The 27,500-nt window shown below is 34.6% G+C and overlaps 1 protein-coding gene across 23 annotated transcripts in view; it reads left to right on the top strand.

The window, feature by feature from the left end:
* The window catches only part of Adgrl3 (adhesion G protein-coupled receptor L3), a 762,557-nt gene that overhangs the window by 265,743 nt on the left and 469,314 nt on the right, over positions 1 to 27,500 (top strand). For all 23 annotated transcript variants that reach the window (XM_029477382.1, XM_029477372.1, XM_029477362.1 and 20 more), the window contains one exon: positions 16,009 to 16,217. In XM_029477382.1, the coding sequence (XP_029333242.1) occupies positions 16,163 to 16,217 (55 nt within the window). In that variant the 5' untranslated portion in view covers positions 16,009 to 16,162. The remainder of the gene's footprint in view (positions 1 to 16,008; positions 16,218 to 27,500) is intronic.

Raw genomic sequence — 27,500 nt, forward strand, 5'->3', positions numbered from 1 at the left:
ACTAGGACTTCAAGTACAATGTTGAATAGGTAGGGAGAAAGNGGGCAGCCTTGTCTAGTTCCTGATTTTAGTGGGATTGCTTCCAGCTTCTCACCATTTACTTTTATGTTGGCTACTGGTTTGCTGTAGATTGCTTTTTATCATTTTTAGGTATGGGCCTTGAATTCTTGATCTTTCCAAGACTTTTATCATGAATGTGTGTTGGATTTTGTCAAATGCTTTCTCAGCATCCAACGAGATGATCATGTGGTTTTTGTCTTTGAGTTTGTTTATATAATGGCTTACATTGATGGATTTCTATATATTAACCCATCCCTGCATCCCTGGAATGAAACCTACTTCGTTAGGATGGATGATTGTTTTGATGTGTTCTTGGATTCCGTTAGTGAGAATTTTATTGAGTATTTTTGCATGGATGGTCATAAGCGAATTTAGTCTGAAGTTCTCTATCTTTGTTGGGTCTTTCTGTGGTTTAGGTATCAGAGTAATTGTGGCTTCATAGAATGAGTTGGGTAGCATACATTCTACTTCTATTTTGTGGAATAGTTTGTGAAGAACTTGAATTAGATCTTCTTTGAAAGTCTGATAGATCTCTGAACTAAACCCATCTGGTCCTGGGCTTTCTTTTTGTTTGGGAGACTAATAATGACTGCTTCTGTTTCTTTAGGGGATATAGGACTGTTTAGATCATTAACCTGATCCTGATTTAACTTTGGTACCTGGTATCTGTCTAGAAATTTGTTCATTTCGTCCAGGTTTTCCAGTTTTGTTGAGTATAGCCTTTTGTAGAAGGATCTGTTGGTGTTTTGGATTTCATCAGGATCTGTTGTTATGTCTCCCTTTTCATTTCTGAATTTGTTAATTAGGATGCTTTCCCTGTGCCCTCTAGTGAGTCTGGCTAAGGGTTTATCTATCTTGTTGATTTTATCAAAGGACCAGCTCCTCATTTGGTTGATTTTTTGAATAGTTCTTCTTGTTTACACTTGGTTGATTTCACCCTTGTGTTTGATTATTTCCTTCCATCTACTCCTCTTGCGTGAATTTGCTTCCTTTTGTTCTAGACATTTTAGGTGTGTTGTCAAGCTGCTCTTGTATTCTCTCTCTAGTTTCTTTTTGGGGGCACTCAGAGCTATGAGTTTTCCTCTTAGAAATGCTTTCATTGTGTCCCATAAGTTTGGGTATGTTGTGGCTTCATTTTCATTAAACTCTAAAAAGTCCTTAATTTCTTTCTTTATTCCTTCTTTGACCAAGGTATCTTTGAGAAGAGTGTTGTTCAGTTTCCATGTGAATGTTGGCTTTTTATTATTTATGTTGTCATTGAAGATTAGCCATACTCCATGGTGATCTGATAGGATGCATGAGAAAATTTCAATATTTTTGTATCTGTTGAGGCCTGTTTTGTGACCAATTATATGGTCAATTTTGGAGAGGGTACCATGAGGTGTTGAGAAGAAGGTATATCCTTTGTTTTAGGATAAAATGTTCTGTAGATATCTGTTAGATCCATTTGTTTCATAACTTCTGNTAGTTTCACTGTGTCCCTGTTTAGTTTCTGTTTCCATGATNTGTCCATTGNTGAAAGTGGTGTGTTGAAGTCTCCCACTATTATTGTGTGAGGTGCAATGTGTNCTTTGAGCTTTACTAAAGTTTCTTTAATGAATGTGGCTGCCCTTGTATTTGGAGCATAGATATTCAGAATTGATAGTTCCACTTGGAAGATTTTACCTGTGATGAGTATGAAGTGCCCCTCCTTGTCTTTTTTGATGTCTTTGAGTTGGAAGTCGATTTTATTAGATATTAGAATGGCTATTCCAGCTTGTTTATTCAGACCATTTGCTTGGAAAGTTGTTTTCTAGCCTTTAATTCTGAGGTAGTGTCTGTCTTTTTCCTTGAGATGGCTTTCCTATAAGCAGCAGACTGTTGGGTCCTGTTTGTGTAGCCAGTCTGTTAGTCTGTGTCTTTTTATTAGGGATATGAGTCCATTGATATTAAGAGATATTAAGAAAAAGTAATTGTTGCTTCCTATTATTTTTGTTGTTAAACCTGGCATGCTGTTCTTGTGGCTGTCTTTTTTTAGGTTTGTTGAAGGATTACTTTCTTGCTTTTTCTAGGACCTGGTTTTAGTCCTTTTATTGGCTTTTTCTGTTATTATCTTTTGAAGGGCTGGATTCATGGAAAGATATTGTGTGAATTTGGTTTTGTCGTGGAATACTTTGGTTTCTCCATCTATTGTAATTGAAAGTTTGGCTGGGTATCCTGGGCTGACATTTGTGTTCTCTTAGTGTCTGTACAACATCTGTCCAGGATCTTCTGGCTTTCATAGCCTCTGGTGAAAAATCTGGTGTAATTCTGATAGGCCTGCCTTTCCCTTACTGCTTTTAATATTCTATCTTTATTTAGTGCATTTGTTGTTCTGATTATTATGTGTCGGGAGGAATTTCTTTTCTGGTCAAGTCTATTTGGAGCTCTGTAGGCTTCTAGTATGTTCATGGGCATCTCTTGCTTTAGGTTTGGGTAGTTTTCTTTTATAATTTTGTTGAAGATATTTGCTGGCCATTTAAGTTTTAAATCTTCATTCTCATCTACTCCTATTATCCGTAGTTTTGGTCTTCTCATTGTGTCCTGGATTTCCTGGGAGTTTTGAGTCAGGATCTTTTTGCATTTTGCATTTTCTTTGATTGTTGTGCCGATGTTCTCTATGGAATCTTCTGTACCTGAGATTCTCTCTTCCATCTCTTGCATTCTGTTGGTGATTCTCGCATCTATGTTTCCAGATTTCTTTCCTAGGGTTTCTATCTCCAGTGTTGCCTCACTTTGGGTTTTCTTTATTGTGTCTACTTCTCTTTTCAGGTCTAGTATGGTTTTGTTCATTTCCATCATCTGTTTGGATGTGTTTTCCTGTTTTTCTATAAGGATTTGCAACTCTTTAGCAGTGTTCTCTTGTATTTCTTTAAGTGAGTTATTAAAGTCCGTCTTGATGTCCTCTACCATCATCATGAGATATACCTTTAAAACCCTGTCTAGATTTTTGGGTGTGTTGGGGTATCCAGGACTGGCTGAGGTGGGAATTCTGGGTACTGATGATGGTGAGTGGTATTGGTTTCTGTTAGTAAGATTCTTACATCTGCCTTTCGCCATCTGGTAAACTCTGGAGTCAGGTTTTATAGTTGTCTCTGGTTAGAGCTTGTTCCTCCCGTGCTGGGTAGATACCTCTCTTCTGGCAGGGAAGGTTCTTGGATGTCTGGAGCCCAAAACGGGGCCTGCCTTAGAAGCTCTGTGGCTTCTTCTGGACCCAGAAGCTGTTAGCTTCTGTAGTCCACACTTTTACCTGTGCAGACTAGTCTTGGAAGGATCCGGGAACCAAGATTTCTCCCACAGATGCTCTGGCCTTGTTTTCTATTTATAAATATATTTTTAATTGAAATAGAATTACATTTCTTTCTCCAGCCATTCCCAAATATCTCTCTTCCAACCCCTTCTATGTCCCACCTCAACTTGAGAAATTCTTTTCTTTTATTGTTATTACATACACAAATATGTATGGCATAAATGTATAAATATACCCATTGATTCCACTTTTGTATAATTTTAACCACAATAAGTATAAAGAATACCAGCTTATTGCCTGAGAAATTTTTAATTATTAATACTAATATATGCAATCATAAAATTAAAATGTAACCAACACCTCACTAGTAATTTAATGGCTGAAATAATAACCTTCATTGGTTTCCGTATTCCAGGTTCTCATAGTGTATAATTGTCAATATCTTAATTATGACAATGACCTAATTAATTCAAAGGCAGAGCATCTTTGAAATATTTCATGCATCTCTTCATCCTGAATAAAATTACCTATTGATTCCAAGTTGTGGTGACATAGTGAACATATAAAAACACTTTTATGTAGGAAAAGAATAAAGCATAAAAGTGACTGTGCTCTGACAGCAGTATAGGTATTCATGATGCGTGTATTGGTTGTATGTTGCATGAGCTTCTTCATATGTAAAGTATGAGCTGGAGGAAAACAGTTCAAAATTGGCTCATTCTACAAGGCTAGCAGAAAACACCACAAACTGTGCATGACTTTCAGGTGGGGAAAAAAGCACTATAGATTCTTGAGAAAAATAATGCACAGGGCAATATCTTGAGAAGTCATTAAATAAAATAAATAAATTAAACGTACATGTTTATGTTTTAGAGAGAGTACAATTTTAAAGAAAAATAAATTCCTTTTATAAAGACATTATAAAATGTCTTATTTAACTATCATGCAAGATATTATAATATGCATTTTAAATAATAGTTAACAAGAATAAAACTTAATGTGTTTCATTTTAGATATCACAATTTTGTTTTATAGATAAAATGATAATCCTATTTTAAATCATCCTTTATTTATTAATGTCAGATTTAGAAAGGAAAAATTGCATGTCCTAGTGCTTATTATTAGGCCTAGTCAAGCTACATGCATATATTGGAATGTAGTATTATGGTAATTCTTTATAAGAGCAGGGATATATTTTCTTTCAAAATTTGCATAATTCAGAAAATATTTTACTATAAAATGTTATTAAGATAATGTCTAATTGAAAGGAGAACTGTTCCTTTGGCTCATTTTACATACTGTTATCTTATTCTGCCCTGTTTGACGTGTTAATAAAACCCAAACCAGAAGCTATAAATGTTTATTTCAAGAGATATAAGATATAAACTAGCACGTATAAAAAGTCACAGTGTTAAAAAAAAGATTCTAAAACAACAACAGTTTCAATACTTATCAAGATCTTCAATCTGTCATTCCTATAAAATAAATTTTGGGGATAGTTCAATATTAGCTTAAAAGGTCTAGCTCTCCCACTTGTGTTAATCTGCCAGCTGGTTGTGTCTGATAGATTTTTCCATCACAGTCAGTGTGTGTTCCCTCGCATAGTTTCTAGCTGGAGTCAAGCGATAAACAATGACAACATATATCTTTCTGTACAGGTTGGCAATTGGGGTTATGTTGGAGGCTAGGTGCTCCTGAATTGTCCTTATGATTCACAGACCTGCTGAGAAAACTGAGGAAAGAAACGATGTACTTACAGAAACACCAATGAACTTCCTAAACTCTGTCCCATAAAGCAGTCTTACCAAAGGATGAAAGAAAAAAAAAAAGCCTTTTTTCAAGTATCAAAACAGTGTCGTTTGATAAACTGAAGCAATTAAACCATTTTAGGAAATGTGTTAATTTAGAAAGTAAAATTTTATGAGAGAGTTCCCGGAAGTTTTCTTATCTATAACCTTTGTCGAAGTACTTTTGGGCAGCCTCTTCTTTCCCAGATACGTTTCAAACTTTATTTCCTCATTTCACTTGCACAGATTTAATTGAGCTCATGCTCAGACTGAATTGAGTCCAATGTACCGTGAGATAACCATATCGCATACTTTATAAACTGGCAGTAGTCATCGCTATATGATCTCTACTAAGTCAGATGAGTTCACTGCAATCCCCAAGTTTTATATGCTCTGAATAGGATAGGTAATCAAAGTGGGAGTTACAAAGACCTGTAGGTGAAGCTTGTGTGTCTACACTTGTGCTAAGCTTTTCATGACCTTTCCTATATCCCTGAGTAAGACTGGCTCATCTTTTTACTTCCTAGTCCATTCATTAGCCAAACATCTTTGGCCTCAAATCAAAATACTATACTTAAATTACTTGTTTACCAAAATAGAATGAAGTGTATAGTAATATTTACGTGTCTCTTCAGGAATTGTTCACTCTACTTTTGTAAATGGAATGGCAAATGTTTAATATTAATTGATTGACTCTGCTAACATATCATACACTATCAGATACAGAAGATACACTGATAGATAATGATGACCCTAGATTATAAATGTTCACACATACCTTTTTGTTTAACATTTAAGTTTCACAGTTTATTTGATAAAATATGATTGTTGTAATAAATGGGTTTATGTCATCCTTTGTGGTTGCATGTGGATTTATATTAAGCATATATAAACATATTTCCAAGCTAGTGTATTTATGGCAATCCTGCGTTTTATTGTAAAATGTTTCAATAATGACCATATAAAATGGCATGGTGTATTTTCCTTTACTAAATACATTTTTTCTAATATGTTGTCCAAACCAATATGCAGAACTCTTTTCTCTTCAGGATGTACCATTTTAGGAACTGTGACATACTCTCTTTGTATTTTGACATGCTGTTTTACCAAAGCTTTTACAGCATTGCTCCTGGGCCTTGGTTCTTTGGATGTGTGCTCTAATGTTGCTGCTGGTCAACTTCTGTCCAGACAGAAGCAAGATAAACAGAGCAAGCATGGTCTCACGAGGAGATCTATTTACATTGTCTTTTCTATTCTGCATCTAAACTACCCCCTTAAGAGTCAAGGGCAAATTTTGAGCATTATAACTGGGTTGCTTCTCCCAAAATCTGCAATGCCAGTAACTCTTTCTCAAATATTCTTTATATTATTATCGTGAGTGAAATAAAACTAAGCAGAAATAACTTTCATGGTCTCCATGGTTTGTACAGAATTGTATACAGTTGGCATGAAGCCTTATAAGTTAGAAAAGAAATATTAATATATAAAGACTTGAAATGATGAATTGTATATAGTTGATATAATAAAGCCTTATAAATTAGAAAAGAAATATTAATATTTAAAGACTTGAAATAATTACTTTATGTTTAGTATTGGTATTTTTATCTGAGATACATAGGTTGACAGCCAGGCAACTATCTTTTTGTTTTATTAATTAATTTTTTATATACATCCCAAATAGTGCACCCCTATTGGTCCCCACAAGTAGAGTTCTTCCCCCGCCAACTTCCCCTTCACCTCTGATAGGGTGCACCCTTCCCTGGTATCTCCCCACCCTGGGGTATCACATCTCTACAGGATTATGTCCATCCTATTCCACTAAGGCCAAACAAAGCTACATATGTGCCAGGGGCCATGAACAAGCCCATGGATTCTCTTCGGTTGGTAGCTCATTCTCTGGGAGCTCTCAGGCAGCTGTCTTAAATTCTATTTTTGTAAAATGATCACTTTTGAATTTATTAGTTGTTTCTAAATTTTAATTATTAATTACTACCCAATAGTTTGATACACTTAGTTGACAACAGTGTCCTGGTAAATGTTGCTGTGTTAACTTTTATCAGTAAGACCAGAAATATGTATTAAATAAACTCTAAGTCAAACCAATGAAGCAGAAATATTGCATCATATGATACAACCTTAGAAAGTCTCTGTTGACAGTCAAGGTCCCTGGCTCCCTGTAGGTATTTTAGGCATTGATATTCCATAATGGGCCATTAACCGAGGTGTTTAATTGAGACCTGTCTTGGGGCTCCTGGCTTAGATGAGATAATTTTCAGAGGTGCATTTTCTTACCTCCTTGGTTGCTACTGCAGGCTAACTATAGTGAATTGTTTATAGTAAGGTTTCCTTTTTTTTTTTTTTTTTTTTTTTTGGTTTTTCGAGACAGGGTTTCTCTGTGTAGCCCTGGCTGTCCTGGAACTCACTTTGTAGACCAGGCTGGCCTCGAACTCAGAAATCCGCCTGCCTCTGCCTCCCGAGTGCTGGGACTTATAGTAAGGTTTCCTGTACAGTGTTGTGAATCACAAAACATGACACATTGTCTTCATAACTTGAAGAACAGTATTTTAAATATATCATACACATACTCTCCTTTCTTCTTCAGTACAAAGATTGTCAAGTAACTGTCATTGGACTTTGATATCTTCCCTAAGAATTTCCTAGTAATTGAAGGTGACACAGACCTAGAATTCTCGCTACTTGAAATGCTGTGACAAAAAAAGATCAGAAGTTCAAAATCGTGATGGGAAACTTAGGGAGTAGATAGATAGATAGATAATAGATAAATATGTAGATAGATAGATAATAGATAAATAGATAGGTAGATAGACAGACAGACAGATAGATAAGACATAGATAGATAGTTAGAAGATATATATTAACAGTAGAATAGTTGTTTACCAAGTACAAAACCTTAGGTTTATTCTGTCATTGTTTCTCTCTCGTTCTCAATCTCTCTCTTCACATACACACATACCCAGGATCCAAATAACAAAAATTTGAATGCTATATAATTTGAAAAACAACTTATTGGAAATTTATAAAATGTGAAATCAATGTTTTAAATTCAAGTTGTTTCTGTGAAGAAGGTATTTAGTACTGACTGAAAACGGTAACTGAAACACAGGGAGACCAGGGCAAAGTTGTACTCTCAAGAGCTGTCCCTTCCCTTCTATTCCTCTTTCTCTTGAAAATCTTAACAGATAATATAGATATTCTTACCTATGGGGAGTTGAAATGCAGTGGATTTGACAGCAATTTCTCCACTTTTGTACATCTTACTTTTTGGATTGTGATGTTAATTCACTTACTTAGAACTGTTACTGTTTTTAGGAAAACTGCTGTAGAAAGAACTTGCTCCTTTTTCTCAGTTCACAAAACCGTGTCACTGTAGACAGACATGGGTCTTGCTCTGGTTTACAGGTTTTTGTCTCCTGTTAAGGAGATAATGTTTTCCCAATCTTTATTACGGTATCAGTTGCCTTGACAATGATGGCATTTAGAAGTTCTTGGGAGGAAGTAAGATTATGTTGGTTTTGAATCAAACATTGTAGGTGTGCTTGTGGCACAGATGGTTTGGATATTATGTCATAGCTGTTAAGCAGGTAATTATGAACAAAATTGCCAAAAGTGAAACTCAACCCCGATGATGGACAATCCTTCCTAACCATAATCAATATTTAGATTCTCAGACACATGCATGCACGCACCCATGAGTCCACATATACACATACAAACATACACATATACAGACACATATACACATGAACATACACCAACAAGCACACATGCACATATATAGAAAGAGACATACACATATATATGTACACACAGAAACATACACTATACACATATACACATCCACACACACATACATATGTGTATACAAACACACATACAACTACACACAAGCACACACACACACAGAGTAATTACCTATTAATGGTTAAACATCTGAAGTTTCTGTATAAGAGATATGGAATATACTTTCCTTATCTTTCATAAGGCATGAAATATTTTTAGTTTCCACTGTAGAATTTTAATAACAGAAATAATGTCATGGTCACTGACATTTAATTGATACATTTTAAAATTCTTTCAAGACTTTTAATTGAGCATTGCTGTTGTAAGTTTTTCTGTAACTTAGGAAGTACTTTGCTTTGCTCCTGAAGATTTCCAAGATAATACTTTCTAGATTCCTCTAACAATGAAGCCAGTGGTCTTACTCCACACTCATTCAGAGAAAACATGAATACAGGAGGTCGGTCATTCGTAGCTAGTGTCTGTGAAAATGAACACTATACATGGCTCGTGTCAGATGGCAGTAATTCAGTAGGAAAATTATTGAGGCTCTGTACTTATATGATTCTAAGAAGCAGATTGTTTATCTCCTTGTTTAGTTGTTTCTTATCTTTTTATTACGTGCCAACATGTAAATTAAGTAGTAATGATGATATGTGGAATGTTCCATCCTATTGACTAGCCACGATGCTGCATCAGTGTTTAACTGGACTGATGAAATCCCTTAGACAGAACAAGCCTTGGGCCTGAACTGTTCAGGCACAAATCTAGGCACAATTTTTTTGTTTTGTTTTAAGAATTATGACCACACTAAATACTACAACAGCTCCATTCCTCAGTTTCCTCGTTTGCAGATAGAATTAAAATCTCTCTTTCTAAGGGAGCACTAGGGGAGCAGCAGTACTTTTCTATAGTTCAGACTAGTGAGTTATTATGTGGGATATTCTTAGAACAGTGGACAATAAAAGGGGATTAAGTGAGTTAGTTCCTATTAAGAGGACTTCTGTCTTTTTGTCTCTTCACATTCTGGTTCATGTTCCTATTTCACATGGATTCATTTGTTTGGAACAGCTCTCTGTTATATTTTGAATATTGAATCTGTAGCTTACTTATCCTTCTTGATTTGTGTTTCTCATAGAAAAAGTACTACAAATGACTCATCGAAGGAATTCATATTTTCATCTGAGTTTTAAATGATGATTTTTGCCTTTCAAAGATCTCTCAAAATTCTGAAAAAAAATTAGGAATCTATGAGTTCATTTGGTATGTGAGAATTGAACTTCCTGACTTCATACACTTTACCTCTGAGTGACCTCCTGACCCCATATTTTTAGTTCTAAAGAGCAAAGGATTTATACTGCGTGTTGTGTATATAATGTGACATCCATCCTTTTTCATTTTAAATTATCTGATTGTTGAAAATTGAATTATTTTCCATAATATTTACACAGTTTATTGGTGAAGCTTTAGTTTAAAACTAGTTGCTTTGATTTATGGTTAAAAATATCAATGACGACAGATCTTTATCTTACTCAGATTCTCTTGGAAATAATCTCCATCCTGGAGCTTTGTAGGATTTCAAGAGAGGTTAACTCAAGGGCATTTCCAGAAGAAAGTGATCCTGTAGAAAATATCAGTCTATTTTGTGGATGAAAGATGTACTGCCCTAAAGCCCCAAATAGCAATATTCATTAAATTCACATTTGTTCCTAATATTGATAAACATTTACTAGAACATAACACTGTCAGAAAGACAATTAAATCAGACTTTTTTTTTTCAAGGAAAGTCCTCATTCACATTGCCATCCTAGATGATTTGTTTTCTAACAAAAATAAGTGCAATTATTTAAAATGTATTTATGGAGATAGGCATCTTTTATCCAAACATACCATCCCATTGTTTGGTAACCATTTAAAAAAATGTAGACTTTGGCATTTCTTTGCCCTATGGATGCTTAATGTAACTTTAAAATTAATTCTAACATTAAAATCACTTGAAAATAAATGAAATAAAAAATTAACTTGGAAGTTCACTTAATTTTGCTATCTTATTGTGATCTCTCTGGAGCTAATCAGAGCTTACTGGGAAAAATGAAGACACTACAAATACCAGCCAAAATGCCATACCTTTCTTCATATTCCCTCCACCTTCCCAATTTAATGATTTTCCCATGGTGTTTTTACCCATCCTTGGCTGTTCTTTTTTATATTATCTTCTGATTGATTATTTTCTTTAACTCTGAAAAAAATACTGTCAATAACAGTGATATTTCTTATGGTTCTTGGAAGCAAATAATCTGTATTTTAAATAGCAGTTCAGTATTTGAAAGGCCCCACCACACTAATTCTGACAGATATCTTTGAGTCTTTACTTGTCCAAAGAATTTTTTCTCTGTTTTTTTCTTCGGCATTGCATGATCAATTTAACCTAAAGCCATTGCAGCTTTGGATTCCATTCCACTTTTCACTCAGAAATCCCCCAGCTCATATCATATCATAGAAGTGCCCTTCTAGATCCCTGACACACAAGGGTAATAACCTCATTTCCCACTCATAACTCAACGTTGAAACATAAATTCCATCATTAAGTAAGAATAAGGGCTTTTCTCCTTTACTGAATTGCTATTTTTCCAGGAATCATTATAAGTTCTTAATATATATTACCTTTACCTGATTCTTAGACCACATGGTAAAATAAGTATTAAATTAAGATATGAACAATAAGGTATAGAGAGTGTAGATAATTTGACACCTCCAATAAAATGGACCAAAAGCTGATTCCTGCATCTTTCAAAATGTATGGAGTGACCCCCCACTTATGCTACTTCTTATGGTTCAGTTTTGGCGTTTTTTTAAAGTTTTGTCCTTTATGATAGTAGACAAGATGAAGTTTTAAAAGAAAATTGGGGCTATTTGAAGAAATGAAAGAAACTAAACTGTCATCTGTCTTGTCATATATATATATATATGATTAATTTTATTTCTGCCATAGTATATTTGACTTGAATGTGTTATAAAATATATATATATATATATATATATATATATATAAGATATCACTGCCAAATTCATGATAACACCTTCCTATCTGAAAGTCTCATTAATGCTAATGAATACATTTTTAACCTTAAATAGCATATTAACTTCAAAACAGTATTAGGATATTCTAGACATCTTACAAGATGTTATGAAAATCTGGAAAATACATTATTTTTGGTAGTGTCATATTTGGATTTTCCTAAATACAATTGGTTTATTAATTCAGTGACTCAGTATATCAACATCTGCTGGTAGCCATAATAACTGTATAGAGGTCTATATTAGGACTAAAAATCAGGTACATAAGTTTAAAATGCAGTTTGAAAAGTTTTGAGCAGTATGCAGAACTATAATTTTAAAGAATGTACTCTCTTTAAATCCTTTGCCCTTGTTGTAAGGATAGAGTTTCCAATTATTTCATGTACTGACATATTTCATGCCACCAATTTAAATTCACTTTTCTTTGCATTACCTTTGAAATACTCTCTATTCCATTGTGGTAGACTTTCTACATTATATTTTTTGAGCTTTCTGCCACATGACTACAGTTCTGCAATATGTTGTCATTTACAATCTCTATTCCAAACCATTCGTTCTCCCACTACCATTTTTCTCATTTAATGTGAACAAATGTTTTAATATGAACAAATGTTTCAGTGCACACATAGCATACACAAATGTATTAATAACTATTTTAAAACATTAAAAATGATTAGATTATGTTCCTTATAGGTCTTAAAAGGAGGATAGAACTATTTTTATAAATATATGAGTAAAACATTCAAGTCCTTATTTGTAGTTTAATTTTGCTAGTAGTTATTTTGTATATTATCCGTTATCCTTAAACAAGTACTTAAGATAAAGGTCTTTGAACCTTGTGTTAATTCTTAATTTTCTAAGCCGAACTACACGGGACAATCTTAGTGTTATGGAATCCGTATGATCAGCAACAGGACACCAACTGCAGGTCCTTTGCTATTTCACCGTGAGCGAGGGCCGCACCCACTTGCACATTTGAGAATTGGCTGCAGAAGGTATTAGTGTTGAAAACATGGATATTTGTAGGCTTCAAATTTCTAAATTGTTAGTTTCTCTCGGGGAAAAAAGTGTTTCATTTGGTCTTAACTCTTTTAAGACTCATTTTTGCCTCAGCTCAGTGCTTTTCCCATCAAACTTATTAAAATCTTATAGAATGGTGACAGGAGGGACCTGTGTGATCCTCGTCAGCTTTTCCCCCTGGCTGCCCATCCTATGTAGGACTCCCCATTGATAGCAGCTATTCCAGGGACAATTACTTTGGGAAAGATTTTGGGGCAAATACATCATATACCCCTTCGTCATCCTTAGCTGTGTGATCACAACGGGTGGATTCTGATCGGGAAGGTGAGGCAAGAAAGGCCTGCCTGGAGTGAAGAGATCTCAGACTGCAGTGAGCACAGCAAGGACAGACCAGAGAGAGGTAGCATCAATGAGGCAGCTCATTTTAATGGAGGAAACAAAGGGTATTTAAACCATTGGGGAGCGGTGATTGGGGACTGTGGGGTGAGTGTGGTCAGACAGAGTACTGGAGATATTTCATGAAAGGCCAGGGATACGATCTTAGTCCTGCTGATCTCAGAACGAGGTTTCCAGAATTTGGACATACTCTTCTCTTGCTCCCGGACTGAGACTCCCAGTCCGAAGGCACCCCAGCCCCACACATCCATCCTAAGGCATAGATTGTGATGCATGACTGCAGTGTATACTAACAACTCTGGAATAGTCATTAGCAATTCATAGGCGTAGTGCATGCTGTGATATGTGGCTTGCAACATCCATTATCTTTTTATGTTCATTGCTTTTGAACAGGATAGTTTTCCAGAAGTTTTAATCAAAGTTCCTTATATTAAAAAAAATGAGTTTGTTTAGATGAGTTACTGAAAGCTACAATAATAAAATTTTCTTTCTTGAGGAACGAATATTCAGAGAATAAACAGGTATTTATGTGCATGTCAATTATGAGCAACCCGGCCATTACAGTTTTTGTGTGTATTTTATACTGGTCGTTTTGTCTTAATTATATATTAATCTCACTGTATTTTAAATAAAGTATGTTATTACATATGAAGCAATATGGCATTTATCATGCCTGTAATATTCTACCCATTACATACATTTATTCATTGTTGAAGGTTGTTAAACTTGTTATTTATACTCATACAGACAGACTACGTAATATTCTCTTAATTGTAAAGGAAAACTGAAGCACTGCAATATTAAAGACCAACCTAAGGCTAGCAAATGCCAGTAGTACAAGAAACTGAGATAAGGTGGCTGTTTCCCCAATCTATGCTACTATTTGCACTACAATTAAATTATAAAAATCTGAAGGTTTGAGTCATGATAAAGTCAGGTATTTGAGAAAAACAAATTTTTTTTTGAATCTGGCAAAATGAGGCATATTAAAACATTATTCAAAATTCTTAGAACTAAGTGTTTTGTATTTAATATTTTATATATATAGATTTAAGAATGTTTGCATATGGTTAATGAGCTAGCTGGGGGATGGAACCTAGGTTCTAACATAAAATTCATTATGCATCATCTCTCTTTTGTACTTACAGTATTATGATAACTTTGTATAGTGCTCTCTTTCTGCTGTGCACTGATGGTAAACTATCACATTGTGGTATGGAATTTCCCTCTTTTGGTGTCATGAAATGCTCAAAGAATTTTGGAGTTTGAAACATTTTTAATTTGGAATTTCGTATTAATGATGCTCAACCAACTTGTAATACATTCTTCAGTAAATCTCTTTACTTTGAAAACTACCTTTTAAATATATCTTGTATTATACTCCATTATCTGGAAAGTTTGAAAATGTACTTTATTCATTATGGCTGAAAACAAGTGAAGAAATTTAAAATAAAGACTCAATTTGTAGTAGATTGATAGCTTTAAGGGTGATGAATCTAAAAACTGCGATCAATATTTTCTTTTCATATAAATCTGACCAAACTTTTAAAAAGAGACAACCACAACAGTCTAGTTTGGCAAAGTGGTGCAAAAATTTTAGTGTCCTAAATACACACAGTGAACATCTTTTGCAGGGCCCCACACTATCTAGAGCTGTAGGAAACAGGTACATGTCTAATTCAACAGTGATTAGTGCTCTCTGTTCGATGAGTTCATTGGGTAAGGCAACGATGTTGAGCTTTACCAACTCGCTGGATGTCTAGGTGTTTATTCTATTTTATCTTAATTCTTTACTCGATGTGGTTGCCTGTAATCTCTACTTTTGAAGGTGGAGTCTGGACCATCAAAGACTCAAGGTCACCCTCAGCTGCATAGTGATTTTGACATCAGCCTAAATAACTAAGGCCTCGTAGCAAAAAAAAAACAAAACAAAGCAAAACAAAGCAAAACCAAAAAAACACACCGATAACAATACCAAAGAGTGATTGGAATAACATAAAGAGAATACAATTTTAGGTATGGAGTCATAAAAATTGTGATTTAGGCTGTACTTCAACTTGATTATAAGTATTGAGGTATTAGACAATAAAGTGTAAAGAGAATTGTCTAATAGAAACATAAATATTGAATTAATGAGCTTATAAAATTATTTTAAAATGTTCTCAATATTTAGAAAGCATGAATTTCAAAACTCTTATTTTTAAAAGCAATCTACACAAATGGTGATAAGTGAAAATATTTATTCTAATACTAAGTGAATATTTTATTCAGGGAAAATATTTGCACAAATCAAACCCCCTAAATCTGCATTTGCATATTAACATTAGAATATTTAAATTAATTTGTCCAGTAGAGACTGAATTATTTCACACAAACTTTAGGCTGGGATATAAACTGGTAATAAATTCATAAGTACTGTCTTTCAGATTGCTTATTCATTTTGCTCATGATGTCTCTGCTCATTAAAATGAAGAAGAGGAAAGTATGATTTAGACACAAAATACAAGAATTATTCAAGAAACTAACGTGAATATCTTCATCACTTAACCTACCCTTTCTTTTTTCTTTCTTTTTTTTTTTTTCCTTTGTTCTGTTTTGCAGGTGTCTGACTTGGGATATCAGTGTTTATTTTTGAGGAATTTTTCTTTCTTTTTATGTTTGGTTTTTAATCATTGATATTGGAGTACTGAAGAGGAGCCAGAAGTCTATTGATTTGGTTTCACTTCAGACCAGCCATTCCTCTGAGAACACAGTCATGTGGCCACCACAGCTGCTCATCCTCACGATGCTTTTAGCACCTGTAGTTCATGGTAAGTTCTGTTGACGTCTCGTGGTTAGTTAGTATGTTAGTCACGTTTACTCATAACAGATTCTTTCTTTGGAACCATCTCTTTGAGATAGTGTAGATTTTTCTAACCTTATATTAGTATCAGTAAATACCAAAATATATACTCTGAGTTATAAATTTACAGCTTTACAGTAGGAGTTCTTAAAGACCCCACTGAAATCCGAAAGCAACCTAAAAGATTTGTCAATTTTTTTTTCACTTTAAATAGAGCTCCTTCGTATTTTAAGCTTTGATTTACCAAGATATGGGAAAAATCGCCCAGATAATAAATGACACGCTTTAGTATATATTTAGTTTGCATTTTTTGTACCCAAGACCTTTTTTATTTAGGAAAATGAGCATTTGGGAGATAGCAGAATTTGCTTTCCCATAAGAAGCAATTCTTTGTTTTTGATTGGTGTTTATTACTATATACAACCTTTACACACAAAATGCAAAGTCATCTCTCACTAGAAACATGTAAGTCTCACTACATACCTTCTTAAATATAAAATGAACAACATGTCAACTTTTATAAAATAGTAATTTTACAGAAAGTACTGATTAAACTCATGATAAACTATGTTCCATTGTTCATGTAGAGTTCTTGGTATTTAACTCACTATGAGAATTTAGAAAATATGTACCTTTAAAAAAATTTCAAGATTATGTATTTATTCCATATGGGAAGGTAACCTATATTTTAAGCAACTTACAATTTAATATTTATTGAATTTCACTACAAGCTAAACTCAAATTTTAAGTTTCATATAGGTTCCCTTTTACAGTTTAAGGTTTTCTCCTAACATGGGATTTACATTAAAATGAAAGTGTTAATCTCTCTGTAGTCTCATGGTTCTTACAGCAAAGTGAAAAGACATAGCTTTATGTGGCAGTGCTTAAGGTGTATCCCAATACTACAGGGTAGTGAGCCCCTGAAAAGAACCTTCAGCTTCATTAACAACTTGGGGTTTTTAACTGGCCCATTGAAATCCATTGTAACTGCAGTGTCTCTGAGTCTAGCCTGTGTTTCAAAACTGGAGCATGCATTGCATGATGTCTGTATAAATAGGATAAAATAACTTCTGTGTTTTTTGAAGTGTTCCTCTAAAGTTAATGCACTCAGTATACTCAGCTAGAATAAGTCTCTAAAAGGCATAAATAGCTCTTAACTTGCAAGTAAAATATTCAGAGAAACACCTTGTTTTAAAGGGGAGATTTACCAGTCATCTATTGATGCTTTCTTAAACCAGGCACTGATGCTGCTCTTATACAGTCTTAATGTTTTGTCATAAATGTTAAGAAAAAAAGTCATTTAAAATCAGATTCTTTTTCTAGTTAACAACACAAATAAAGCCATTTAGATTATGCTTTTTACTTAAAAAATCTGAAATATTTATTATATTATTTTGAGGATTAAATAAACAACCTCCACAGAACAAGTCTTCATACACTAGTTCCCTTTAACATCATGTCTGACCCACAATTTACTTTGTTTTAGTAATTGTATCAGTGTGGAATTACCAGATCATGAGAGGTGATTCATTTAATGTTGATATTCAGAAAGAATTATAATTATACATATATTAATATACATGAATTCATATTCAGAAAGTCACAGTAAAACTACTGTGTTAGATGTTGATTAAAATGCAGAAATAGTGATGTAAGTGATGGCATCATTTCATAATCTATATTTTTAATTTTATATAACATATACTTCCTATGTACTAGTTATCCCTAATCATGGACAAGCCATAAGTCGAGAGTCTTTGCTTTGGGGCCTGTTATCTGATTGAGTACTTAGGCAAACAAACACACACACACAGAGACAGAGACAGAGACAGAGACAGACAGACAGACAGACAGACACAGAGAGTCAGAGAAGCATAGAGATGGAGAGACAGAGATAGACTGAAGGAGAGACAGAGACAGAGATACAGACAGTGAGAGAAGAGACAGGCAGACAAAGACAGAGAAAGGATATCAGAAACTCTGAGCAATAAACACTTTTAAAATTTGTTAGTATCCTCATTTTATGTTTGTACTAAGAATCAAATTTATCTTGTTTTATATCTAGACAACCTAAATCACCTTAATGTTCTTTATCCATAGCAGCCCAAGTAATAGTGAGGTTTTCCAAGGATAAGTTTATCTTTTCTAGTTTTATCCTTTTAGTTTTAGCTTACATGATGCCCTTTCTAACCTTGCAGGAAATAAAGGGCTTTAATGATCAGTTTTGATATCCAGATTGCTCATAAATGGAGAAATAAACCAGTGATTAGAGCTCAGATAAAACAGAACAGAAATTATTAGTGTTCCTGCCAATCCAGGGTCAATGAAATACTACATAATTTGAACCACCAAATGGTAGAACTAAAACGTGTGTTACCTAATAAAATCTGTTTTTCTCCCCCAAACACATTCATTTTTGTTACCTCCTCTTTACTCTTCTGAGGTCCAGTGAAGTTGCCCTTTAGAAAAACGGAATACACTGTTTTGAATAGTAACTTGGTTGGAAGTCCCTTCTACAGAGCAAATAATCAGATGTATTGCCTACTGCTTCCATGACCACAGACTTAAGATTATTTGATTTGAGGTCTTCCTCACAACACTTCCATGGCTTTGTTACCATAACCTGTTACTACCATCGTGATTTGTTATGAATTATATATGGAAGTGCTGAATGGCAAAGTACCTCTACTAGTATTATCAACAACCAGGGAATGCTGAATAAGGATCTTCATTGGTACAGGTCTTACTGCCAGCTGAACCCAATTGCAATCAAGGCAATCCACATAACATGCACTATCTTGTAAATCTAGAGCAAGTGAGGCAGACATTTCAACACCTGCCTGTCTATATTCTGAGAGCAGACTGATTAGGTTTCTAAAGTCAGAAATAAATGTTGAAAAAAATCAGCTCTGCCAATAACTAGCTCTGGTACCCTTCTTAGAAACTTGTTAATATCAACTATTACATAAAGACTGTGCTTGATACTAAAGATGCAGGGATAGAGAGGTACAGATTTGTATGTCTGCCATTCAGGAGCTTTTGAGAACCTTAAAAATCTGTAAGCCTAGTTGTCGTCTAGAAGATGAAAATTCTTGCAGGATTATATTTAGCAACACATAAATAAAAAATGTAGAACTCCCAGTGTAGTGGAAGGCATTTAATAAATCTTCCATCATTTTTCTATGTCATATTTACCTTGAAGTCAATCTAAACTCCTAAATAGTAAGCAAGCCATGTACAAAACTATCCTTGCCATTAACCTGAGTCTTGGGTAAACAGTCAAGCAACAAACAAAAAACTTATTTGACTTGAACCATGGGATTCAAGGTTTGTTTGAAATTCTAAAATATGTAAAAACGCACAAAATACTATTAGATTATTGTTATTATCCAGATAAAAATATTACCAATATGTAGTGATACATTGCTCACTTCTTGAAATAGTGACAAATAATTATCAATAGGTCACTCTTCTTTGATCTACACTTAGATTATAATTAGGAGCTAAGATAAAAGACTAATCCTTATAATCTTATTCTTAGTTGAATAATCTTCCCATTGCTCCACATTCTCTCACCAGTATTTTCACCAGGAGACAAAAATAATCAGTGCATACACATCATACATGTTTTTATATATGCAGGTGTAAATAGTAAGTGTCGCTGGTTATATGTTATCTGTCCACAGTCTGTGTTTCCGTGCACTCTGTATTTCTCCTTTTCTGTTTTCCATGATTTCCCCCTTCCTCAAGTGCCATCAGACATATATCTGCCGTAGAGCAAGACTGAAAGAAGTTGAAAAGTGATGTAAAGTTCTTGGCTTTTCAAGGGTTGCATCTAAATAAGTCTATTTTGTGTCATTTTATAGATGTAGTCCAGAGAAAGGAAAGTTGGAGAATCAAACTAGCAGGAATGTGTGTGGCTGGGGCTTTTCCAGAGTGAGGATGAACCAGGGCATTGAGCATACTCATTACATCTCTAGGTCTTTATTGATCTGAATAGGCATAGAAATAGTCATGTCATAACCCCTCCATCATTTTCCTATGCCTTATTTATCATGAAGTCAGTGAAGTCCACACCAGCTCCCCGCCACTTCATGATGTGCTTTTAGACAGTATGCCCTGCACAGGAGTTTGCAATTCCTTTCTCATAGGTTTTCCAGTAACATAGATTACAGGATTGCACTATTACACCTAGCTCCTGGGACTCCTTCTGATTGACAGTTATAGCACATCAAAGTCTAATGGGAGACCTCAAAGTAGGCTATCCTGTCCTCGTCTGTAACTACTTTCAAGTGCCAATGGTTTGAGGTTTCAAAAGGGGACCCTGGTGCTAAGATATTTTAGCTACTTGCCAATTTATTCAGACTTTCCTTATAATTATACTGACTCACCACCAAGAAGATGAAAAATGTGATCAATCAGCATAGCATGATGAATGGGAAATTGAATTTTATAGCATCTTCAAAGAGAGAAAGGGATTTAAAAACTTTAGATGTACCTTATGAATGTTTTTCTCCTGAATGTCTATTTATTGTTGTTTAACATAAAATCTCTAGTTATATATTTATGGATTTTATAGGCTAATGTGTTACATTATGTCTAAGTTACTTATAATGAACAGTGCTTAATAAGAACAAAAAGTGCTAAACAGTGTGTATATTTATTTATATTTTATACATTTTATTTATATAAAAATAAATGTATAGGTGTATGCTACTTAATATTATAGTGCTTCTATTAATTTACAGATTTTAAAATTACAGTACATTTTAGATTATAATAGTACAAATTTGACAAGTTCAAATTATATTTTACTACATATTTTGCCTTAGCTTTTTTCTATGAAGATTTGTCTTATTTTGTGAAGGCATCAGGTTGACTTCTGAATTCTACTTCACTTTGCTATTCTTAGAAGTTAATTGTCCTTGAAATACTTATGTTGCCAGCACAGGTGATTTGTAAGAGTAGCAAATGTACTTTATAGTCAAGTCCACTGTACACAAAAATGTATGTCATGATATTGGGATGTGAGGGCAATGATAATGCATCCAATATAATCCATATTAGTCATATTTAAAGAGTATTTCTAAATATATACATTGTAAGTCACTATACTTTCTATTATACCAGAATGTTAAATATTGGTACAATCCTAACACCATGTTTTGTTTATAGCAGTTTATTTACAACTTCTTATGTGGAGCTTTACAATTGAAAAGACTTTATATTTGCACTTGTACCTGGGACTATGTTTTATGTGGTTTTTCTGTAGTGATCATCTATAAGGAATATGTATATAATATGAGCAAAATAGCACTCTTTTATATTCAAATTTTAGATATTATGACAAATTTTTGGGATTGAAATGTATCTTATTTTAGTCTCTCAGGCTGTGGGTGGAAAGTAACTGCAATTAGGTACTTAATGTTGATTAAATTATAAAATATTTCAATATATAATAGTCACTGCTTCCCTCTTCTTTAGGCTGCTATTATTTTTTCTTTTTCAGTATTAGAATGCTGTTCACATTTGAAGTTTTATGTAAGCAGCCATATTACATATTGCATACATTTCTGATTGGCAAACTATCTCTTAACAGGCAATCAAATAGCTGATATTTAATAGCAACAGTTCCCTGGTTTGAAAGGAGAGACCATTTGTATAATTGGCAATCATTCACAAGGAGGCAGCATTCAAAAGAAGAAGGAATTTGTTCTATTTTTTTCCAGGTCTTTTAGCTGATAAATCAATGTTAAACTTTATATTTCACTTTTAATTGCATTTTTATTTTACTTATTCTGCTTTTACTGAAAAATTGTTAAAAGTGCTGGAAATAGTAGGGTGGGGTTTTTGTTTGTTTGTTTATATTTTCTGTCAAAGAAAACCTATTGAAAATATGAAGTGTTTTGTCAGGTAAGCTAGTCTAGTTGAGAATCTCTATGAGAAATACATTAGCTGCACTTTCACAGTTATCAAAGGTCTTCACACAAAAACAGGAATAACAACTTTTGATTAGCTTTCTGTTTTATCTATACATATTTTGTGTGAATATGAATGCCTTCAAGTTTCAGTTGAATATGATCAGGAACATCCAAGACCATAGTCATGTTATTTATTGTTTGGCATTTTGGGGGTTGGGGGTGGGAATGAATACCAAATCCTATCCCTAGACATAGTGATAAGTGGTCTTAGGGGTTTTAATGTAGTCATGTATGGGTGAAAATATATTCAATTAAAATACTCAATTTCTATTGCTCATTTTAAATTAACATTAAATCTTGCACATTTGGTCTTCTATCAAAAATTAAAGTTATTCTATGAATGGAAGACACTATGACTTTTCAATTCACATCTTATGGCTTAGTAATGAAGAACATAGCCATGTTACTATTATAACTCGCATTATATAGATACATAGTAGTGTGTATACCTTATATTAGATACAATTTGAAAACTTAAATAGTTATCATTTTATGGGGTAATGAATGCCTTAGAAAAATTGTAATACATGAAAACTACAGTTTTGCTCTGGTCACTACAATTTGTGTGGAACGGTTCACAAATTTGGCCTGTTATAATAACGATAAAGCATAAGGAGTACTATATATATATATTCCATATTACAATATTATTTTCTGCAGTATAATTAAGTATCCAGAAAGTAGTCGCTATAGTACACTGGGGGCTAGAAGGTAGCTTAGACGGTACAGTGCTTCCTAGTATGCACAAGGCCCTGGGTTCAGTGCTAAGATCACGTAATACATGGAGTTGGTAGAACATGCCTGTAATCTTGGCAGTCCAAAAGTTGGACAGGGCAATCAGAAGTTCAAGATAACCCACAGCTATCTAGTGAACTTAAGACCACCCGGTCCCCATGAGACCATATAGCAAATAAGTGATAGTGATGATGATGATGGTGATGATGATGATGACGACAATGATGATGATAGGAGGAGGAAAAGGAAGTGGAGGAAGAGGAGGAAGAGGAGGAGGAGTATAGTAAGTTTTCCTCAGAATTAATGGGAGCCCTTTCTATTTTTATAAAACATATACACACATGCACACACGTGCACATGTATACAGGGAAAAACACTTGTCATTGAAGAACTTTCAGGATAGTAAAATTCACTAACCCAAATGAAAAAATTCTTGAATTCTTTTGGAGACATGTGAAGAAAAGCTTGAGGGTGTCAAAATCATTAAATATTTCCAATCAATGTACTTAGATTTTTTTCATATAATAGATTATGTAAGCTTAATTTCATATAAAGTCTTATATGAGCATATTTGGTTATAAACACAGCACAAATTATATTAGATATGCAAACTTTTAAAGAAAGAATAAATTAATAAACACAAAAGACCAATAGTAATGTGTTTGCCAGACTATATACAAAGTATCTTTATAGGCAGAATATGGAGTAGTTAAAATAGAATCTTCAGAGTCAGCAGGTTTATAAGTTGTAAACCTCAGACCCATAAAACTGAGCTACAGATTAACTTTGACTCATAAAGTTATGAATAGGCACCTAGAAAATTGCATACCTAAGAACAGACTGATCAAATGAGGTTCAAATTGAGAACTACAGGGACAATATTTTTCTTAGTTATTTAATATAAATTTCCTAAAATAATGTATCTTTGAGTTATCTCACTTTATTTCCATTAAAACAAAACCAAAAATAAAACAAAACTTGGTTGAATCAGGCTGTGGATGTACTGCACCCATAACTAAAGAATTCTTTTAAAGAATGCCCTCACATGTGGGTGTTTTCAAGTGTGAGTGGTTGCCTCTGCTGTAGTGTATTTGCTTGTTGTATTTGCTCCATTTTTAGATAGGGTCTCTAACTGCCAAGGGGCTTGCCATGTAGGCTGAGCTGACACCTCAAAGTCCCACGTGTCTCCACCTGCCTAGAGCTAAGATCAAAATGCAGACCAGCACAATCATCACCACTTGGGTTGTAAGAATCTGCTCAGGTTTCCATGCCCACAATAGTATCTTGTCAGCTGCCTGAGCCATTTCCCTCCTTTTAAGCATTCTAAGAATTTTCTGGAGGGTCTTGAGGGTAAAAACTACTCACTATTATGGAACGACCCCATTGGGTGGCACAGCAGTTCCAAAGAAGTGTTGTGGAAGTGCTTGTTGGAACAGTCCAGTGGCAGGGAGGAGATGTCTTGTAAGGAAAGGATCTGATGGCCAGTCTGAATGGATATGCTTAGAGTTAGTGGGTCCTAACTATTACTCCCATTTCTATGAAAGAAATTTTCAGTCTCAGAGTCATAGTTATAATTTTTTAAAATTTTTAATTAGTTATTTTCTTTATTTACATTTCAAATGTTATCCCCTTTCCTGGTTTCCCTCCAAAAACCCCCTATCCTCTTGCCCCTCCCCATGCTCACCAACACACCCACTCCTGCTTCCTGGCCCTGGCATTCCCTTATACTGGGATATAGAACCTTCACAGGACAAAGCGCCTCTCCTCCCATTGATGACCAACTAGGCCCTCTCCTGCTACATATACAGATACAGCCATGGGTCCTACCATGTGTTTTCTTTGATTGGTGGTTTAGTTTCAGGGTGCTCTGGGGGGTACTGGTTATTTCATATTGTTGTTCCTCCTATGGAGCTGTGAACCCCTTCAGCTTCTTGGGTACTTTCTCTAGCTCCTTCGCTGGGTACGCTGTGCTCAGTCCAATAGTTGGCTGAGAGCTTTCACTTCTGTATTTGTCAGGCACTCGCAGAGCCTCTCGGGATACAGCTATATCAGGCTCCTATCAGCAAGCACTTGTTGGCATCCACAATAGTGTCTGGGTTTGGTGGTTGTATACGGGATGGATCCCTAGGTGGGTCAGTCTCTGGATGGTCTTTCCTTCAGTCGCTGCTCTGCACTTTGTCTCTGTAACTCCTTCCATGGGTGTTTTGTTCCCCCTTCTAAGAAGGATAGAAGTATTCACACTTTGCTCTTCCTTCTTCTTGAGTTTCATGTGGTTTGCGAATTGTATCTTGGGTACTCCAAGCTTCTGGGCTGATATCCACTCATCAGTGAGTGCTTTCATGGTAAAGGAGTAAGACATCAGTTCTTGAAAAAGAATATACTTTTTAAAACTCCAACATAGTTAATATCATAATCTCTTTCAAAAACACATAACATGATGCTATATGTTTTTATTGAGTATATTTCATATACTACAGAACTAACTTAAAGTTCAGTATTCATATTTAAATGATACCTCAGTTGTCACAGTTGTTTTTTGTCTTGTTATCATAAGTACTTCAAAAAGAAGACCTTGCCTGATAAAGTCATCCCCGTGACTCTTAATTTTTGACTCTTGGAAGCCAGAATATCTATTTTCTCTCCCAAAGGGTTAATCTTTCCCAGACTCTTTATATAAATTGCTCATGATAATTCATGTCCTTTGTGATTGCTTTCCCCCTTGGCCCCTTCCAAGTTATTCATATTTAACATGTATAATTACTTAATTATTTTATTTCATAATAATAATCCACTGGAGGCATACATTACAGTGTACATGTCAGCTGGTGGGGATGTAAATTCTTTCCCTTCCTTGGCTGGTTACTATCATGCTGCCTGTAGCGTGCTTGATTTGGGTGTCTTTTCATTTCTCTCTGGCATCTATGTAGAAATGGAAATAATGAGCCATCTGATACTTCTGTCTAGCATTTTGAAGGACCATAGTACTCCTAAACAAAGGAGAGTAAGAGGTCTATGTTTTCAGGGTTCATATGGGTTTTCCTGTCTGTAGGTCTTGCACAATTCTTAGTTAACGCATCTGGGGAAGCCACAGCCATTATGATATGCAACTGTTTCTCACATGGTTGTTGCAAAAATAATTATTGATTTCTTAACTATGAGCTGGTTTTTCTCTAGCATTAAGTTATAAGTGTTTAATAGACATAATTTAAATAAGAGAACACATGATATTTGTATTATGGAAGACACAAGTTTAGTGTGGTTTTTAGATTGACTATACTGAGATTTTTTGCTTAGATAAAAGCAATTGAGTCATAACAGTTTTAATGTAGTTTGAGTTCCTCATAATTTTTTTTCTCCTCCAATTTTACTTATGTGGTTGATATAACAGGTTTCATCATTTAAGGATACTCTTGTGATGACAAATTTTAAATCAGCAGTTATTGAAGTTTTATTCTGAGGAATCTTCTCCTGTGAGATAGTACATTACATTGATTGTTACCTGTGTTCCAATTCCTCTTTCCTAGGAAAATACTGAATGACACTGAATGTTTATCTCCATGTCCCCCGAGGTTTCTTCTTTTGCCAGAGACTAAACGATTTTCCTTTTTGATTTTCAAAATCTTGCCTTTCGTTAATTAGGATTTTAATTACGCATAATTTTAGTTTTTATTTATTCTTTTATTCTTTTTTACAGTCCAGTCTTTATCCCCCTCCAGGTCTACCCTCTGACTATTCCTCATCCCATACCTCTTCCACTGTTGAATTATATCTATTAAGTTAACAATCTTATTTCCATAGACTTTTTTTTCCCTCTACCATGTCTTGCAACCTATTGAATTCCTTCATGTTTCTGGGGCTGTGACTACTACTTGAGACACAAACTATACGAGACAAAGGATTTATTTTTAGCTCAGAGGAGTCGATTCAAATTTGGTTTGATCCATTTGCTTTGGGTACAAGTGAGACAGGATATCATGGCAGAGCGAGAGAGAGAGAGAGAGAGAGAGAGAGAGAGAGAGAGAGAGAGAGAGAGAGAGAAACTGAGCGAACATAGACACACAAGAAGATAGAAGCAGATAAAACAAGATATAGCACCAACAGCCCCATGAATGTAAAGCCTTTAACATATGATCCTGCAGCTGATACTACGTGTTGAAATCTTTCAGCTTATCTCAAGAAAGTTATGCAAATTCATAGTTTTATGTTTCCTCACCAAAGCAACATCTTGTATATTAGTGTCTTTTTGTGCCACCTTGCACCAGTCAGTGTACAAGCAAGCAAAGAGAGGGAATCCAACAGAAAAACTGAGATTTGAACCTCAGTGTTGAAGGCACCACAGTGCACTCTTGTGATTTCAGCCTGTTGTGCTTACCACATAGGAAAACCATTACTTGGGAAGAAAAGAGTGAGAGCTAAGGATAACACATGGCTAACACAGGCTGGCTGTGACTAGCTCCCTTCCATCATGGAACCATGAAGGATATCAGCCTATTACAAAATGCAGCTTGCATGTACGCTCAGAATAAAGCTTTTAT

The sequence above is a fragment of the Mus caroli genome, chromosome 5 (assembly GCF_900094665.2).
Source record: "Mus caroli chromosome 5, CAROLI_EIJ_v1.1, whole genome shotgun sequence".
NCBI classification, from domain to species: Eukaryota; Metazoa; Chordata; class Mammalia; order Rodentia; family Muridae; genus Mus; species Mus caroli.